At 47.7% G+C, this 17674-nt stretch overlaps 1 protein-coding gene across 1 annotated transcript in view; it reads left to right on the top strand.

Moving 5' to 3' along the window:
- The first annotated feature begins 573 nt into the window (after positions 1-573).
- Positions 574-17674, top strand: part of IGF2R (insulin like growth factor 2 receptor) — a 133928-nt gene continuing 116827 nt past the window's right edge. The window contains exon 1 of the mRNA XM_032161901.2: positions 574-888. Within this exon, the coding sequence (XP_032017792.1) occupies positions 740-888 (149 nt within the window). The 5' untranslated portion in view covers positions 574-739. The remainder of the gene's footprint in view (positions 889-17674) is intronic.

Consider the following 17674-nt stretch of genomic DNA (forward strand, 5'->3'; position numbering starts at 1 on the left):
CAGCGACACTTTTGTCCGCTCTTTCACCTTGCTGTATTTGTGCTGCCTTCCTTGCTGTAGGAAGCCCACGCTTGGGAAATAACATTCCTACAGAAGGTCTGAGAGGCTCTGACGGGCCAAGGTTGGAAACCCCCATGATTTGACTCCACGGGCAGTTAAAGTGTGTTCCCACCCCCCACGGATCCGCGGCCACTAGGCTGTGCGAAGGCATTTACCTCCCTGGCCCTTTGATCCAAGTTCCCCCCCACTCGTCGATCGAGGTCGGGAACAGTTGCTCTAAGCTGGGAAGCACCCGCCACGATCCAGCAGGGCGCGGTGGGAGGGGAAACTGAGGCCCGGCTAGGAACCCCCGCCGCGCCCAGCCCGCCGAGCGGCTCAGGCTCTGAGAGGCACCTGGCGCCTGCGCCCCGCCCGCGTCGCTTCCTGTCCCGCGCGGTGCGCTCACGTGACCCGGGCCTGGGCGGAGCCGGGCCGGGCGGGGGTCACCTGAACAAGGGAGTCACGTGAGCTGGGGGCGGGGGTGGGGGGGCGGAGCAGGGCAGCTGTCACGTGATGCGGTTCCGGAGCCGCCGCTGCCGCTGTCGCTGTAGCCGAGCCCAGTCGAGCCGCGCTCACCTCGGGCTCCCGCTCCGTCTCCACCTCCGCCTTTGCCCTGGCGGCGCGACCCCGTCCCGGGCGCGGCCCCCAGCAGTCGCGCGCCGCTAGCCTCGCGCCCGCCGCGCAGCCCGGGCCCCGCGCGATGGGGGCCGCCGCCGGCCGGAGCTCCCACCTGGGGCCCGCGCCCGCCCGCCGTCCGCAGCGCTCTCTGCTCCTGCTGCAGCTGCTGCTGCTTGTCGCGGCCCCGGGGTCCACGCAGGCCCAGGCCGCCCCGTTCCCCGAGCTGTGCAGGTGGGTGGCCCGCCCGGACGCAGGCTCCGCTCGCGGTGCCCGGGGCGAGCGGCCAGCGTGGGGGGCGGGGAGCGCTCGAGGAGCTCCTGGGGTCTCCAAGTCGCCTCCGGTCCGCGCCGGGGTCCGCCCCGTTCCCGAGGGAAAGTTGCCTGCGTAGTGTCCGGGAGTCCCGCCGGGTCCCGTGCGGAGGCGGGGGGCGCGGGGGCACACGCGGTCGTGGCGGTCCTGGACCCCCGCGCCCGGCCACTTGTGGCTGTCGCTGAGTCGGGGGCGGCTTTGTGCGGAGCGGTCGCCGCGGCCCTTGGGGTCGGCGCCTGCCCTCGCGCGGCCGGGCGTCCGGGAAAGTTGGAAGCAGGAACTCCACTTTGCTTTGTTCCCGCTGCGCGTTTGCATCAGAGTTTCGCCAGCGGGGCACCGGTGAGGCCCCTCGGTGTGGAAAGGCTCACCGGGGCGTTGGAGCCCGCAGGAATGATCCTGGAGTTGAGTGTTTGTGGTTTCATTTGCTGATTGATTCCCCCTCGTGGGCTGATTTTCTCTTTAAAGAAGTTTTTTTTTTTTTAGCAGGCGGTGACTTTTGTCTTCTTTAGATTGGGGGCAGGGGGTGTCCTCCAGTGTGAGCTTTCAAGACTTGACCCTTCACTTCTCTGAGCCCGACTTCCTGCCTGGTTGCTCACATGATGTCATTGTCTCCGGGGCAGATTATTCTAGTGGATCTTGCTCTGGGAACCATGATTGTATAACACATCAGTCCCATCGAGGGCTGTTCACGTCCCGCAGCTGCTAGCAGTCCAGGGCCTGGGGAACTTCGAATTTCAGGAATTGTCTGACCATCCTTTTCTGGACTGTTTAGGATGATGGAAAATTCAGCTTTTATTTATTTTTTTAAACTTTGGTAAAAAGGAAGCAGGACGAAAAGTTTTGAACAGACAACAGTTTCTCCCTGTTACTTTTACAAGTTACTTTTCAGAGTGAAACAAAGTTGAGCCTACTTTGGGCTGAACTTGGAGTCTGTGATAGGGTTTATGGGGGGGTTCTTATTTTTCCCTTGCATCAGAGATAGTTTTATTAGCACCCCTGTGTTCAGAACATGCAGAAATTAGTCTAAGGAGGGTGAGGCTGATCTCACAATAGAAACTCTTTGGAAAGGCCCATATTTTTTATGTTCCGTTTTTTTGGAAGGGGATGGGCGGATGGAGGGAGAGTTTGTGACACTAGTTTATAGACCAGTTAGCTACCCTAAGATACATAGTTACTCCAGTAACTAGCATGATACAGAGAAATGGTGGCAACTTAAACGAGGTCAGGCTGAGACCAACATTTAGAGGAAGGCATTTTGGAATAATGGCTTCTGTGACCAAAAATAAGAAATTAACTCGCCTGGGCGCGGTGGCTCATGCCTGGAATCCAGCACTTTGGAAGGCCGAGGTGGGCGGGTCACTTGAGTCCAGGAGTTGGAGGCCAGCTTCAGCAACATGGCGAAACGCCGTCTCTACAAAAAATATGAAAATTAGGGCCAGGCGCGGTGGCACACTCCTGTCCTCCCAGTTAATGGAGGCTGAGGTAGTAGGATAGCGTTAGCCCCGGAGGTCGAGGTTGCAGTGAGTTGTGATCGAGTCGAGTTGCACTCTGGTCTGGGCGACAGAGCAAGGCCCTGTCTCAGAAATAAATAAATAAATACAATAAGAAATTAACCCAGCTGGCCTAGTGAGGTTGAAGTCTTGGTCTTGTTAACAAATTGAAATTTGTTTCTTCACACTTAAGATTGGCTTCAAGGGCAGACTGATACTTTGGCCGATTGATGGAACTCTTACTTTTGCATTAGGTTAGTCGTGGCAATGTCTTGAACCTGTGTTCACGAACCTCATCTCCAGGTGGAACACGGCCTCTTGGTCTAGTAGGAATGGCCTTTGTATCTTTACGTTTTTCTGGCCACTGTCACATGTGGGCATACTTTGCAAATGCCGAAGAGGTTTTTGAGGTTGATATGCATTGTGAATATAATAAGATCTGCCCTTTGTAGTCTTAGAATATCTTCAAAGTTGTGTTGAATTTTTCTGCCAGATTTTCTTAAGACAACAAATCTGCCAATCATTTCAGAGATGGATTTTCACCCACCTCTTTCCCTGTTACTTCCCTGTAGTTGCATATGCAGACTTCTCCAGAGCCACTTGCAATCTCTACTTTAAACCCAACATGTGCAAAGTGAACTTCCTATCTGTTCCTGTTTTATAATTTTTTTGAGGCAGGGTCTCACCGCGTTGCCCAGGCAGAAGTGCAGTGGTGCAGTCATAGCTCACTACAGTCGTGAACTCCTGGGCTCAGGCAGTCCTTCCACCTCACCCTTCTGTGTAGCTGGGATTACAGGTGTGCGCCACCCCACTTGGCTTATTATAATTTTTTTAAAAATTTTTAATAGAGATGAGGTCTTGCTATGTTGCCCAGGCTGGCCTCGAGCTCCTATCGTCAAGTAATCTTCCTGCGTCAGCCTCCCAAAGTGTTGGGATTACAGGCCTGAGCCGCCATGCTGGGTTTATGTTCCTGTTTTAAATTGATACCTCTCCTTAAATACTTTTTGAAAACTTTTCTTGGGGCAAGGGAGGTATCAGTCATCTGTACTTTTATGAGATAAAACTGGCTAAAATTTCTGTAAATGTAGTATGTAGTTGAGGAATAGGAATGTAAATCGATTTTTTTAAAATTTGATACAAAAAATTTTACCAAGTGTCACCAAAGTGTGATGATGTGTTAAGCTCCATTTTAATTTTGTTCCTGGGCATCAGTTTGCTGAAATGTAAATAATTCGGCCAGGTCTCCACTGTGAGCATGAAAAGTCGAGTCCTACAAATGTCCCCGTTTGTTTTTGCTGCTTGGTCACGTGGAGACAGTCCTAAATGTATACAGAAGGATCACATTCCAAATGTTTGTAAATTGGTCATTTCATACATGGAATGTGTTTTTCCGTTGATAGTATTCTTGTTCATTGTTGTATGGCCCCCAGAAAGTCATTATCCTCGCAAAGGTTTTGGAGCGCCCAGACACCGTATGGCTTTAACAGAATTCTAGCCGTAAATTCTCATTGTCTCTAAAAGATGGAGTTGGATTTCCAGGAAAACAACCTCTCCTCCCAAGCCCAGCTCTCTAGAACCTAGAGAGAATGTTTTTCATCTGCAGTCGCTTAGACCAACAAGAGGGACATGCGGACCTGCTTCAGGGGTGCCTGCCAGGCATCTTGTGGGGGGCAAAGCTTCAAGGTGACCTTTGGCTCTGAGCACTCCTGGGATGGGGTGCGGTTCCTGGTGCAGTTAGTTACTGGGGAGGGATGAAGGAGACAGCATGGTTTCAGCAGCAGCTTTAACTGTGTCCATGCACGTGGAGGGGCCTGCCCTCTGAGTTGTGCATTGAACAGCAGGCACGGCAAAGGCCAATTTCCCAAAGTGTATCTGGCTTGAAGCAGTGCATTAAATAAGCGCATGGTTTTTGGAGAGACTCAGCACAGCATTTTTCAAGTGTCAAGTGGGTTACTGTGCCAGGTGATCCCTGTGCTGAGTTAGAAGTTAATGATTCTTATGCAGGTGTTTCTTGGGAGGTGATATGCTAGTACAAAGTTAGTAGAAAACTTGTTTCCTGAGGCTAATGTGATAGGCTGTGGGACTGGCCTGTAAAGAAGACCTGGGGCAGGAAAGAGTGTCTGACGGTGAGTGAAGGGCAGGAACAGTAGAGCAGGAAGAGGGGGCATTCAGGAGGAGAGGAGCAGAGGCCAGGCCATGCAAAACCAGCAACAGTATCTAAAGTGATCTCAGCTTGTCAGTAGCTTTACTTATTACCATATGCTTTAAACTTTGTAAAATGTCATATTATATATGTAATATGCAAGTTTCCACACTTTAGTTAGGTGTTAACAAGATGCTTAATGAGTGAGGTCTTAACAGTGTGCACTAATGATAAAATAATGCATTGGGATGGTTAGATTTAAGGTAGTTAAGAACTTCAAAATTTATACAGGACAAGTTTTCCCCAGATTGTTTAGGTATAAATGCTAGAAAGTTTTTATTATATTGAGGACAAGAGAATAATGAAGCCAGCTGGGAGTTGAGGTTGGTTTAGTTACTGTCTCTAAGGAGATTTTTTTTTCCCCTGTAATTTTTCCAAAGGAACAGTGCTTATATGCCTAATTTGGGCCACATGTTAAACCTGGATCACATCCATTTGTGTGTGTGCATTTCTTTCCACAGTAAATGTATGTGGAAGCCTAAGGTTGTTAATTATGTTTACATTAGATCTCATGGATTAATTCTCAGAACAGCATCCTGACGGATGCCCAGGAAATGAATGCCTGAGTTAGGCCTCACATCTTTCATCAGCATTTCATAGAGAGAGGGATTTTTAAAAGATGGGGCTGAGAGAAATAATTGCGATGTTGCCTTCTGTATTTTGATCTTGGTATATAAACTATTGTATTGGGGAAAGAATTGAGCAGGCTCTAGAACTGAGCCTAGTGGCAGAGAGTAGCTCATCACTTTGCAGGTGTTCTTCTTCCTTTTCTTCTTTTGATTGTCCTAGCCACAGAGAGCTCTTGCTAATGCCCTAACTGGTCATGAATGGTGTCTGAGGAGGTGGACGTAGTAGCTGTTTGACTTTATGGGAACCGCCAAACTGTAATGCTGAATTACCATTTTGCATTTCCACCAGCGATGTATGAGAGTTCCAGTTCTATATCCTTGTCAACACCTGCCAGTCTTAGGTTTAGCCATTCGAGTGGAGTTGTAATGGTATCTCAGTGTGCTTTCAGTTTTCATCTCTGCTGACTCATGATGTTGATCAAGAAAGGAACATCTTTTCTTGTATTTATTGGAATCCTGGATGATGTTCACCATCATCATGTACTTACTGACTGTTCGGGTATTTTTTGTAGTATCCTTTAAAAATCATATTTTGTTCCTTTTACCCCTTAAAAATTGTTTTTGGGTTCTTCTCCTTATTGAGCTTTAGGAGCTCCTCATGTCTTCTGGGTACAAGTTCTTTCTTAGATATGTGTAAGGTATGAGTATTTTCTTTCAGTCTTTGCCTTGCCTTTAAATTTTCTCAGTGATATCCTTTGAAGAACAGATTTAAAAAAAATTTGATGGACTATAAATTTTTATGGTTTGTGCTTTTGGTAGCTTAAGAAATCAACCTTAAAACTAGTGACATTTGACCTGGGTAATTTTTTGTTTGGAGGGCTATCCTGGGCATTGTAGGATGTCAGCCAGCATTCCTGGCCTCTACTCACTAGATGTCAAGACTGTACTCTACCACTCCCCCTCCCCCAGTGGTAACAAATAAAAATGTCTCCAGACATATCAAAGGCCCTGGAGGGGAGGGGGCAAAATCACATCCAATTGAGAACAACTGGCCTACCCCAAGGTCCCAAAGATTTTCTCCTGTGTTTGCCTCTAGAAGTTTTTTGGTTTTAACTTTGATTCCTTAACTCTAGGATCAATTTTTGTGGTTTAATTTTTATATATGATGTTTCAAGAAAACTGAAACCATGTTTTTCCTTTGCTCTCATTCCATGACAACAGCCATCAACACAGAAGACTTCTGTGATCAAATGTGTGGTGGTTTTTCCCCAGGCACCAAGCAGTGACCCCTGGCCGATTCAATTCCCGACCCTGTCTACCTGGAGATAGTGTTAGATGCCACAGGTTTGGGGCTCAGTTCCCAAGACCACTCCCCACCCCACACCAGTCACAAGTCCGGGCCTCTGGAACTTCTGACCAACCGGCTTCAATTTGGGGTTCCCACAGTGCCTCTTTGGGTCTGATTAATTTGCTAGAGTAACTTACAGAACTCAGGAAAACACTGATGATTAGCAGTTTATGAGGATATTACAAGGAATATGGATGAAGAGATGTGTAGGGTGAGGTATGAGGGAAGGGGTGCGAGCCTCTGTGACCTCCCTGCCTCACTACCCTCCAGGAACTGCCATGCACTCAACTATTTGGAAGCTCCCCCAACCCAGTTTTTATGGAAGCTTCAGGAGGTCAGCATTTCTTCTCCCAGGGTATAGGGTGGGACCCTCACTGGGGAGGATCTTAAGACCCACAGTCCCAAAGCAGGGAAGATGAGAGTCCTACCTTGGGGCAGGTGGAAGGAGGGGCAGGTGAAGAGATTGTTTCCTGAGGCCTGACACACCCAACATTATAACAAAAGACCAGCACTAGGACCGTGGGAGTTAGGAGCCAGGAACCAGATGGAAAAAAAAAAAAAACATTCTCTCGCTGTCTGTCTCTCTCTCTCTACATATATACGCACGCACACACATATATAAATAACACCACAAAAAGGGTGAAAGTTTATTTATTTCCATGAATATATCTAGTTCTGTTAACTAATACTTTATGAAATATGCTTACAGCTCTGTTTTTAAGTGAGATTGGGCTACAGTTTTTTTGCTCTGCTGTTCTTGACGGATTTTGTTATCAAGAATATGTTTGCTTTGTGGAAGGAGCTAGTTAGCTTTTAGTATTTTTGTATGTGGTGAAACAGTTTGTATATAAGATGGACATTTTCTGTTTCTTAAAGTTTGGTAGAATTCACCAGTAAAACTATCTGGGCCTGGTGCTCTTAGGTGGAATATCATTGGTGAGGACTTTTGATTGTGGTTTCAGTTTTATCTAGTTTATTTTTCTATTCAGATTTTCTACTTTTTCTTGGGCCAATTTTGGTAATCTCTATTTTCCTAGAAAATTGTCATTTTAATTGTGTAGTCATATTTAATAGCATGCTACTCTCATTTTGATACTCTATAGCTCTAGGTAAATTTTTAAAATTCCTGATGTTTACTTGTATACGTTTTTCTTAATTATATTTACTAAAGACTTATTTACCTTTTTAAAGTCTTTCCAAAAGAACTAGTGTTTTGTTTTTTCATCATCTTTTCACCATTTATTTGCAATTTTATCAATTTATCTCCTCAGTAACTTCTACCTCATTTTTCTGTTTCTCATTTGAATTGAATGCTTAGCTCTTTTATTTTAAATCATTTTGCATAATTAAGAAATATATTTAAAGCTTCATGTTTCTTTCTTCGGAGTACCATACCACTCATAGATTCTGCTACTTTTTTTTTTTCTCCATATTTCAATTTTGTATATTTCCTTTTTGGATTCAAAAGTTCTATGTTTCAACTTCCTGGACCTACTAAATTTTTAGATTTTTATTTTTGTCAGGTCAGTGGACTTTGGGGGTTTTTAATTTATTTTTTCCATTGTGCCAGTAAATGTGGTGGAACTTACTGATATTTCCCTTGTGGCCTAACACCTAGTCAAGTTGGGAGGGTATTATGTGTTTGGAAAAAAAGTTCTCTGTTTGGGTCAAAGTTACTCATGGTGCTGTTCAGCTTTTCTTTGCCCTAACTCTTCTTCGGTTTGTCTGTTGCTTTTATTATTTGTATCTGGCTGCTGCTGTGGACAGGCATGTAGCCGGATGTTGTTTGCTGCTGTCGCCCAGCTTACCAGTTCTCCAGTGGTTCAGATGCTCTTCTGCTTCCCTGTTGTCTTTTGTTGCAGGATCTCAGCTGATGTGTAGTCACAGCTGCCTCTTCTTTCTGCGTGGACGCTGTAGCTTCTGTCACCCCTCTGAAGATCTCTCTTAAAGTTCTGCCCTGATTGCTCTATTAATTATTTTTGCTTGGGCCCAGTTTCTTTGGTTTGAGTTTGTCACCATGATTGCATGGTGCTGGTGCCCTTGCAGTGACAGATGACTGCTGACTGTGCACTCTGCAGTGGGTCTCCACCCGGCCTTGGCTGCCTCCTTGTGCAGCTGCGTGGGGTAGGGCTGGGAGCAGTTGTTGGAATTTGGCTGTAAATTGTTTTCGGGGAGACTGGGGGATGGGCAGGATGTGCCTTTGTGGCTGTTCTTGGCGCTTTAGGTCCTTTCCACCCTCCCAGTGTCACCCCCAAGCGCTGTTCCTGCCAAGACACAGCTGCTAAACCCCTGTTGATTGCTGCTGGCAGTGTGTGGCCTGAGACAGGGGATCTGGATTGTTGAGTTGGCTGTGTCCAATCACTTCTTTTCTCTGGACCTCATTTTCCTCCTCAAGAGAGGTGGGACTTAGTTTTCTTTCTCTGTTTCCTACTTGAAAACCTCTCATTAGGGAGTTAGTTTTGGAAGTCACTTTCCTGGGTTTGAATCCAGACTCCTCCCCTCACAGGCTTTGGGCAAGTCACAGAATCTCTGAGGTCTTCCTTTCCGTGTGTGTCCAGTCAGGATGCTAACCATGTCGTAGGCTAGGCGTGGGATGCTGACCGTGTCGTAGGCTAGGCGTGGGATGCCGACCGTGTCGTAGGCTAGGCGTGGGATGCTACCGTGTTGTAGGCTAGGCGTGGGATGCTACCGTGTCGTAGGCTAGGCGTGGGATGCTGACCGTGTCGTAGGCTAGGCGTGGGATGCTGACCGTGTCCTGGGCTAGGCGTGGGATGCCGACCGTGTCCTGGGCTAGGCGTGGGATGCCGACCGTGTCGTAGGCTAGGTGTGGGATGCCGACCGTGTCGTAGGCTAGGCGTGGGATGCTACCGTGTTGTAGGCTAGGCGTGGGATGCTACCGTGTTGTAGGCTAGGCGTGGGATGCTACCGTGTTGTAGGCTAGGCGTGGGATGCTGACCGTGTCCTGGGCTAGGCGTGGGATGCTACCGTGTCGTAGGCTAGGTGTGGGATGCTACCGTGTCGTAGGCTAGGCGTGGGATGCTATCGTGTCGTAGGCCAGGCGTGGGAATTGGGAGACATTCGAATGCCTGGCACGTCCTCGGTGTTCATCGGTGCTGTAGTGGTAGCAGTTGCTTTATCTGTAAGTTACAGATGCTGCCTTGCATCAGGGATTTATTTTTATAGCCTGTTTCTCGGCCTCCCAGAGCTCTCCATTAGTGTCTTGGGGTTTCTGCCTCAACCAGAGAGCATTTCTTCTTCATCTGTTTCATGATTGGCACTCCATGTAAGCTTCCTCATGAGAAAGAAACGTTTCCACTGTTTAAAAAAGTTTCAAAGCCACTGGACCCCGTGATTTCCGGGTCCGTTTTGCATCCCAAATTCTGCATTTCTGAGGTTTGCAGCCTTGAGGAGTCCTTCCTGACTCAGATTCCCCCGAACATTGAGGAGCTTGATAATTCGAGGTGTGGAGTTTGGGTGGGGGCCGGAGGTCACCCTCCTGCGTGTGGTGGCTTGGTCCCAGGCTAGGCTGGGAGAAAGGGGGCTGTCATGGTTCCAGGGCAAGAAGAGCCGTCCTCCCTGTTTCCCTGTGGTAGGATCAGGAAGTCTCAGCTAACTTCTGCACATGGTCGGGGGCTCCTGTGCTCACTTAGGCCTCCTCCAGGCCTCCCTGGAGGGTGGAGGAATGGATGTTGTTGTAGGTGGGAACAGAAGTGTCCAGGCCAGTGGCTTTGACGTGAAAGTGCTTCATAAATTCCACCTTGCTGTGCAACTTAAAAAAAAAAAAAAGTATGGTGGCTTAGGTTTTCGAGGTGCCCAAAGCAATGCGTCATAAGCCTATTTTTGTCTCCGTGTTAGCCAGGGCAGAGGCGCACTTCCCTGTGAATCCTTCAGGGTGGGGAAAATCCCAGGCGCTCTGTGAACCTGGCCCTTCAGCCAGCTGCAGGCCTTTGGTGGGAGTTTTCTTTTTCCTTTTGTGTGCTTTTCGATCCCCTGAGGGAACCATTATTCAGTACATCTGGAGGGCAAGTTGTCCAGGAAGAGGAAGCAGATCCTAGGAGTGTCATCCTTCACAGGGAGAGGTGTAGAAAGTGAGGGAGGTGGTGGAAGTACTGGCCCGAGCTCTGTTTTCAGGAATGTGTGACAGCAAAAACTGGCCTTCGCAGTTGAGTTGCCTGTGGGCTGTGGCCTAGAGGGAAGGTCAGGAGGGTCTTGCTGTCAGGGCTGCCACCTTCTTCATGCCTGCTGTGTGCTGGGAGGAGGAGAGAGCTCCTTCAGAGTGGACCCACCATTGGATTTTGAGTGTGTGCAAAATTAACTCCTTGCCATCTGCATGGTTATCTGTACTCCAGAATCAGTTATACATTGTAAAACAGCTGTTTAGTACTTTAAAAAACTCCCCCAACACTCCCTGCGCCCCACCCTGGCCTGCAAATAGAGTGCCAAGCCACCAGAATAGAAGCGCTAAAGAAGTGGGTTTCCTAGAAGTGGCAAGCCTGAGACTCCAGTGAGTCACCCTCATTGTTCCCCTAAGGCACCCTCCCTACACCTGGTCTCTGCTCTTGAAGCGTCCGTTATGCCAGCACTTAATCTCTTTTCTTTTCTGTCTTTTTAGAGTCGCCCCTTTAGAGTGACAGGCAGCGTGAGCTCATGGCCTTGACTTTGCGGGACATGCAGAGGGAGAGGAGAGCTGGTGACAGAGTCGGGGGTTGGGCCCCAAGGACGAGGCTGTTTTATAGGAGAGTCTGCTGTCCCCAGGCCTTTCTGTAAGAGGCTGGAAGTGAGGGAGTGAACCAGGCACCCGGGTTGGGGGCCTGCATGTCAGACCCAGCGGGAAGCATGTCTGACTTGGTTGAGAGGCAGCCAAGGGCCCAGTGTGGCTGGGTGGGCTGAGCCACTGGGAGAAGAGAGGGAGGGGCCAGAGAGCATGGAGGACTAGCTGTGGCCAGGTCACGGAGGCTGTGGGACTTTGGGCTCCCTCTGGGTAAAAGCCAGAGCCCTTGAGGATTTCAGTAGATTGGTGGATTGAAAGGCACATGGGCTGGGTGTGGTGGCTCACGCCTGTAATCCCAGCACTTTGGGAGGCCGAGGCGGGCGGATCACGAGGTCAGGAGATCGAGACCATGGTGAAACCCCGTCTCTACTAAAAATACAAAACAACTTAGATGGGCGTGGTGGCGGACGCCTGTAGTCCCAGCTACTCGGGAGGCTGAGGCAGGAGAATGGCGTGAACCTGGGAGGCGTGAACTTGGGAGGAGTGCGCCACTGTACTCCAGCCTGGATGACAGAGCGAGACTCTGTCTCAAAAAAAAAAAAAGGCACATGGAAGATTCGATTGCTTGGATTGCTTTAGGGAACTATGAGATCCCTAGGTAAGGGTTGCAGTTGAGCACGGTAGCTGCTTTTCCTCTTCAGGTTGCCTTTAGGCTGCCATGGAGATAGCATGAGCTCTGGAGCAGGACAGGCCTCTTTCTAACGTGGGCTTGGCCATTTTGTGAATTTGTAACCCGAGGCAAGGTCACGGACCTCACTGGGACCTCCCTAGGCTGTCCATTCTGAGTCTGTAAGAAGGTGGAGAGGGGCAGCCCCAGCTGGGTGTTGGGCTTTGCGGAGCCTCTGCTGTCTGACGTTTGGCTCCAGCATCTTCAAAGCAGGGGCTTTTCTCCTGTGTCCACCTGATTGGCCTTTTGTGAGGAACCACCACCTGGTGGTGGCCTCATTAGTATCGTGGGCCAGTCAGCTGAGCTGACAGCCTGCAGGTTTTCTAGAAAGGCCCACCTTCCCTTGTAGTTTGCACACTCCAGGAAGGGCCCTGGGTCTGGGAGGGTTTTCTGGGACCTTGGTGACAGGGAGAGTAGGGGGCTGAACATTAAGGTCTGAATTTTGTGCTGGGGGCTGGGTTGTCCTTAAAGGCGGTTGACCTCAGACATCCACATGGTGAAGCAGGGAGTTTAGCCCATCTGTAACTCTTCTTTATATATGTGGAGCAAAGTGTGAGACCGCCCAGGTAATTGCTCTGATTGGAAGAAAATCATCACGGAGCAGGGTTTAGGGTTGAGATATTGGCCTGCATCTTGTACTGGTGAGCTGATCTGAGCCAAGGCTAGCAGAGAGAGGACCGGCCGTTTTTGTGGTAGCTTTCTGTTGTGGAGGGCACTTGCCCACCTCCTGGGAACGCCACGCTCTGGTGTGTTTACACGTGTTCTGTTTCCCCCGCTGCTCTAATGCTGGAAGCTCTGGACTCACCTGTCCCTGCTGTGGATGGTGCAGGGCGGGCAGGCCCAGAGTGGCATGCTTGTCCTGAGAAGTCCCAGGAGGCAGTTGAGTGTGTATGTGTGTGTGTGTGTGTGTGTGTCTGTGTGTGTGAGTGCATGAGTGTGTGAGTGCAAGTGTGTGTGTGAGTGTGTGTGTGTCTGAGTGCGTGTGTCCCTGTCTTCATCAGCTCCTAGGAGATTCCTCCAGACAGGGGCCTGCCTGGCTCTCCCCCCAGTTCCTTGCCAGTGTCATGTGACACTCCTTTCAGAGGGCACTCCCCACCCCCAGCCAACTCACCTTTTTTTGTAAATTTAGTTTTTAAGCAGTCCAAATCTCTCTCTGGATTCAAATGAAAGCTTTAGATCATAGTCTGTTTCGGTAGCTCTATGTTCCTGGTGGTGGTTTTCTCCTCACGATGACCTTGTAGGCTAGCCGAGTTTTGTCGAGGAAGTTGAGGTGGGAGAGACTGTGTCTCACACAGCCTGTTGGTCAGCGCTGGGGCAGGAATCTGGCCCAGGCCCTTCATGGCAGCTTTCTTAGGGTAGCGTGGCCCCCTCTCTATTCCAGGTGACCTCTGTTACGCAGTCCCCATTGCCTGCCCTGGTTCCCTGGGCTCTGACTTCGACTTAGATGTCATGTTTGACTTAGAGCTTCCAGCCGGATCCCTCTCCATACACCGGGCTTCCTTCCAGACCCTTTGGAAAACCAAAGGCTGACGTTGGGCATTTCCCTGCTTCTATTTATTTGTATTTGTCGGCCCTGTATCTTTATCCACAGCTTTGTGGGTTTGTTAGAATAGGAAGTGAAGTACTTCCTGTATAAGCTCTGGCCATGCTGTGTCAAACTCATGTGCTTCCCCAGCCTTCAGCTCGGGATAGGAGTCTTCATGCAAATCAGATTGTTTCTCTTTTAGTGTAGGCAACAGCAAGTCGTTGACGGCAGTGGTTACCTTAGGCTCTTGACGTTCTGCTGCCAAGGTCCAGTGTGGGAACCCTGCCTCCTTGCTCCTCTTCCTTCCTGTTTTTTTCCCTTCCTCCTTAGTTTAGGAGACTGGTCTGGATTTCTGAAGGTGTCTGTGCTGGATATGTATGAGCTGAAACACTGTCTGATACTGTTGAGGGGCAGTAGTGAGCCAGGTGGTTTCTTGAACATTCTGTTAGAGGACTTGGGTGCGTGTCGAAAGTAGGAAAATCTTTTTTGAATGTTCAGGTTGGAAACACTTAACATTCTCTTTGTCTCCAACGTGTTAGATTTGTTGCTTGCTATAGACTCAGAGAAACATTTCTCTAGCTAGTGAACAGGTATCTTGTTATGTGAATTTCACTTACGTGTCACCAACTAGGTTTCTGTCTTTTAAGGAAACCAAATTACAGATTCACACATGCCTACTTTTAGTATTACTGATCCCATCCTGCCTTTATCTTGCTTTATGTGCTGATTATTAATTGCAGGCCAGTAATAAAATGTTTAATAGTTACATGACCATTAGTATAACCCCAAGATTTACAGGGACTGAGGAAACTAAGATATATTTTAAAAGAGTTTGGATATATGGCAATAAATGAGGAAGGGACAGAGTGATACTTCATGGAGATGTTTTGTGTTGAAGGGAAGGAACCCAGTTTTCCAAGTTTTATTTTCTTTAAGAGATTGAGCATACCATATATTTTGATCATAGAATTTTACATACTTCAGATGCTAGCTATTTTTAAAAGGAAAGAACTCCAAATTACGTCTTGCAAGTTATTGTGGTTTTGCAAGCATTCAGCGATGGCATATATGAAAACTCTGAGAGGTGTCTTGTTAAGATACCAATGTCAGTTTAAAGATATTCTCTATCTGTATCCCTATGACATTGTATTTTGAATTTTTTATTTTTCATTTTTGGACAGACGTTTAGAACTCACTCAGTGGAGATGGCTCTGCATCTCTGTTTTAAGCTTTTTGAACTCCAGGCAGCTGTTTCGGCCTGGGGTTAGATTCACTTCTTCATTGCTGCCCCTCGATTGGTTTCGTCTTGACCAGGGTGGGTTTTGTATGTGGCCCTTGCTGGAACAGTAGCAGGAAAGTAGAAACACCTTCCTGTCTCTGGGTTGGCTGACAGTCTGTTACTTGTGTGCTTCCTTCTAATTGGTAATCTGCCAACACCTTTCAGGATATTATGAAATTTCAAGCAAATGAGGTTAAAATGGAACCTCTGTGCTTCTGAACAGGCGTGGACTGACTGCAGTTCTCCAGGATAGTTTCAGCAGAAGCAGTGAGGTTACAGTCAGGAGCAAAACAGTATCTGAGCTTTCTTTATGGGAAATATTCCGACTGTGTGCTTGGTTTGTATGGTTAAATTAATTGCCCTTGTTAAATTAAAAAAATAGGGTATGTTTCTGCCACAGACTTTGCTTTAAAAGCAGAGATCTTCTAAAGTCATTCGCCTTGTATGTGACTTCTGCTGCCCCCCGTTTCCTGCTGGGCCTGATGGTTTGATTGTAGAATGTTGCTGAATTGTGGATAACACTCACTGTGGGACTCTCTGCTGAGCTGAGTGGTCTGATTAAAGGAGAGCGTGCATCTGAGTTGAGGAAGACAGTATAGATGTGGTCCTTGTTGGTAGAGTTCACAAGCTGCTTGTGTAGAAATAGCAAGGACAGTGCAGCCAGTGGGAAGGAGCCGGCTGAGGGACTTGGTGTTATTTCCATGGAAACCAGTTGGATATGGGAAGAGAGGTTGTGGAAGGCAATGCTCTGGTGTTTGGCAGTTCACACTGTGCAGAAGAGAAAGCAGAACTGGACTGGGAGTATAGAGTAGCAGAAGTTTAAGCTTGGGGAAGAAGTTGAGCAAGGAAAAGCATATGATCTGTTGATCAGCGTGATGTGATGTGGTCTGAATCTTCAGACAGTTCACAGCTTTTCATAGAGGCTGTCCTCAGATGGGTTCAACCACTCTGAGAATTCTGCCTTTACTATCGAAGTAGTATCCATGACATTAAAAATGAGAGGAGAAGCATTTTGGCCAATGGCGGACTGCATAAGCTACACTCTGCATCAGTGACCTTGGTCCTAGAAGATTATGATGAAGCTGAACAATTCCTATCCCCTGGTGATGCCGTCGCCATTGTAACGCCGTAGCACAATGCATTAGTCACATGTTTGTGGTAATACTGCTGTAAACGAACCCGCTGCGCCACCAGTCTTATAACAGCGTCCAGTCAGGTCCTAGGCCTTTAGGTCCACCCACTCACTGACTCACCCAGAGCCACTTCCAGTCCTGCAGGCTCCATTCATTATAAGTGCCCTAGGCAAGTGTGCCATTTTAATCCTTTATACCATATTTTTGCTGCACCTTTTCTATGTTTAGATATGTGTCGTGTTACAGTTGCCTGCGGTATTCAGTGCAGCATCATGCTGTGAGGGTTTGTAGCCTGGGAACAATAGGACGTACCATATAGCCTAGGTTTGTAGTAGGCGACACCATCTATGTGTGTGCAGATACACTCGATGATGTTTGTGCAGTGACAATTGCCTCATGACACATTTCTGACAATGTATCCCCATCATTAAGTGAGTGACTATAAACCAGTCCCCCCATCAGCAGTTACACTTCCTGAGGTTTCAGTTACCCATGGTCACCTGCAGTCTGAAAATGTTAAGATATTTTGAGAGAGAGAGATGCCACATTCACATACCTTTTATTGCAGTTATAATTGTGCTATTTTATTATTAGTTGTTAATCTTTTACAACAACTAATTTATAAATTAAATTTAATCATGGGTATGTATGTAAAGGAAAAACCATATCTGAAACCATATTCCTGGTTTCAGGCCTCTACTGGGGGTCTTGTATCTGTGATTACAAGGTGCTGTGAAGGGATAACTTTGCTTTTTCTGTATGACTAGCATTTTATTGAATCAAATTGTGTAGATGGTTGGCAATATAATAGGAACTCAGAGATCTTTATGCCATACAGAGTCTATCCTTTTAATGGCATCTATTGTGACAAGATTTAAACTAAAGTTTTGTGGAATGTTTTGCCAGTTTTCGTGTTGTAACTGAAACTAAATGTTTTCTGAAAAGTTAAAACCATTTCTTTAAATGGAAAATAAATGAAGCCGTTTACCTGATTGGTTAAGGACTCACCCTTGGGCCTCACACTGCCTAGGTCAGTTCTTCACTTTGTAATTCCGTGATGTTGGGCAAGTTCCTCATTCTGAGCCTTGGGATCTGTGGCTTCAAAGCTGAGGAACTTGGGAGGGTTGGATAATGGTGTCACGTTCCGTGGGGAGATTTGGCTCACATGTTAGCTGTGTGGGTGAGAGCCATGCTGTCATGCGTTCTTAGCCACTGGCCAGTTTCCATCTCAAGCCATCAGTAGAGATGCTGATCCTGCATCTGCCAGTCATTGCTCCAGGAAGGAGGACATTACTGTCCCAGAGTGACGGTGTCATTGGGGATAACAGACACCTCAGAAAATGCCACCACTGAGCTGTATGAAGTGCCATGGCAGCTAGTGCCAGAGCTGTGGATTCAGCCGGGGAGCACTGTCTGGAGGAGCTGCTGCAGCACATGTGTGTATCTCCAGCTGTCAGGCTGGCTTTGGAATGCATTTGGATTTTTTGAGAATGAGAGAGGGACCATTGGCTAACTGTTTTACGCTCTGAAAAATGACATAGAATAGTAAAGATTTTACTTATTTTTGCTGATTTTCTAGAACATTTTCTGTCCCAGAGTGATGGTTTTGAAGAACCAGGGTTCTTGGACAGGTGGTTTTGCATCCAGAAGAGTGATTTTAACTAAAATCAGGCTGCCTCCCTTGAGGATGGTCACTGAATTTTGTAAGACTGGGACAATGGGC

Source organism: Hylobates moloch, unplaced genomic scaffold, assembly GCF_009828535.3.
Source record: "Hylobates moloch isolate HMO894 unplaced genomic scaffold, HMol_V3 SCAFFOLD_2, whole genome shotgun sequence".
NCBI classification, from domain to species: Eukaryota; Metazoa; Chordata; class Mammalia; order Primates; family Hylobatidae; genus Hylobates; species Hylobates moloch.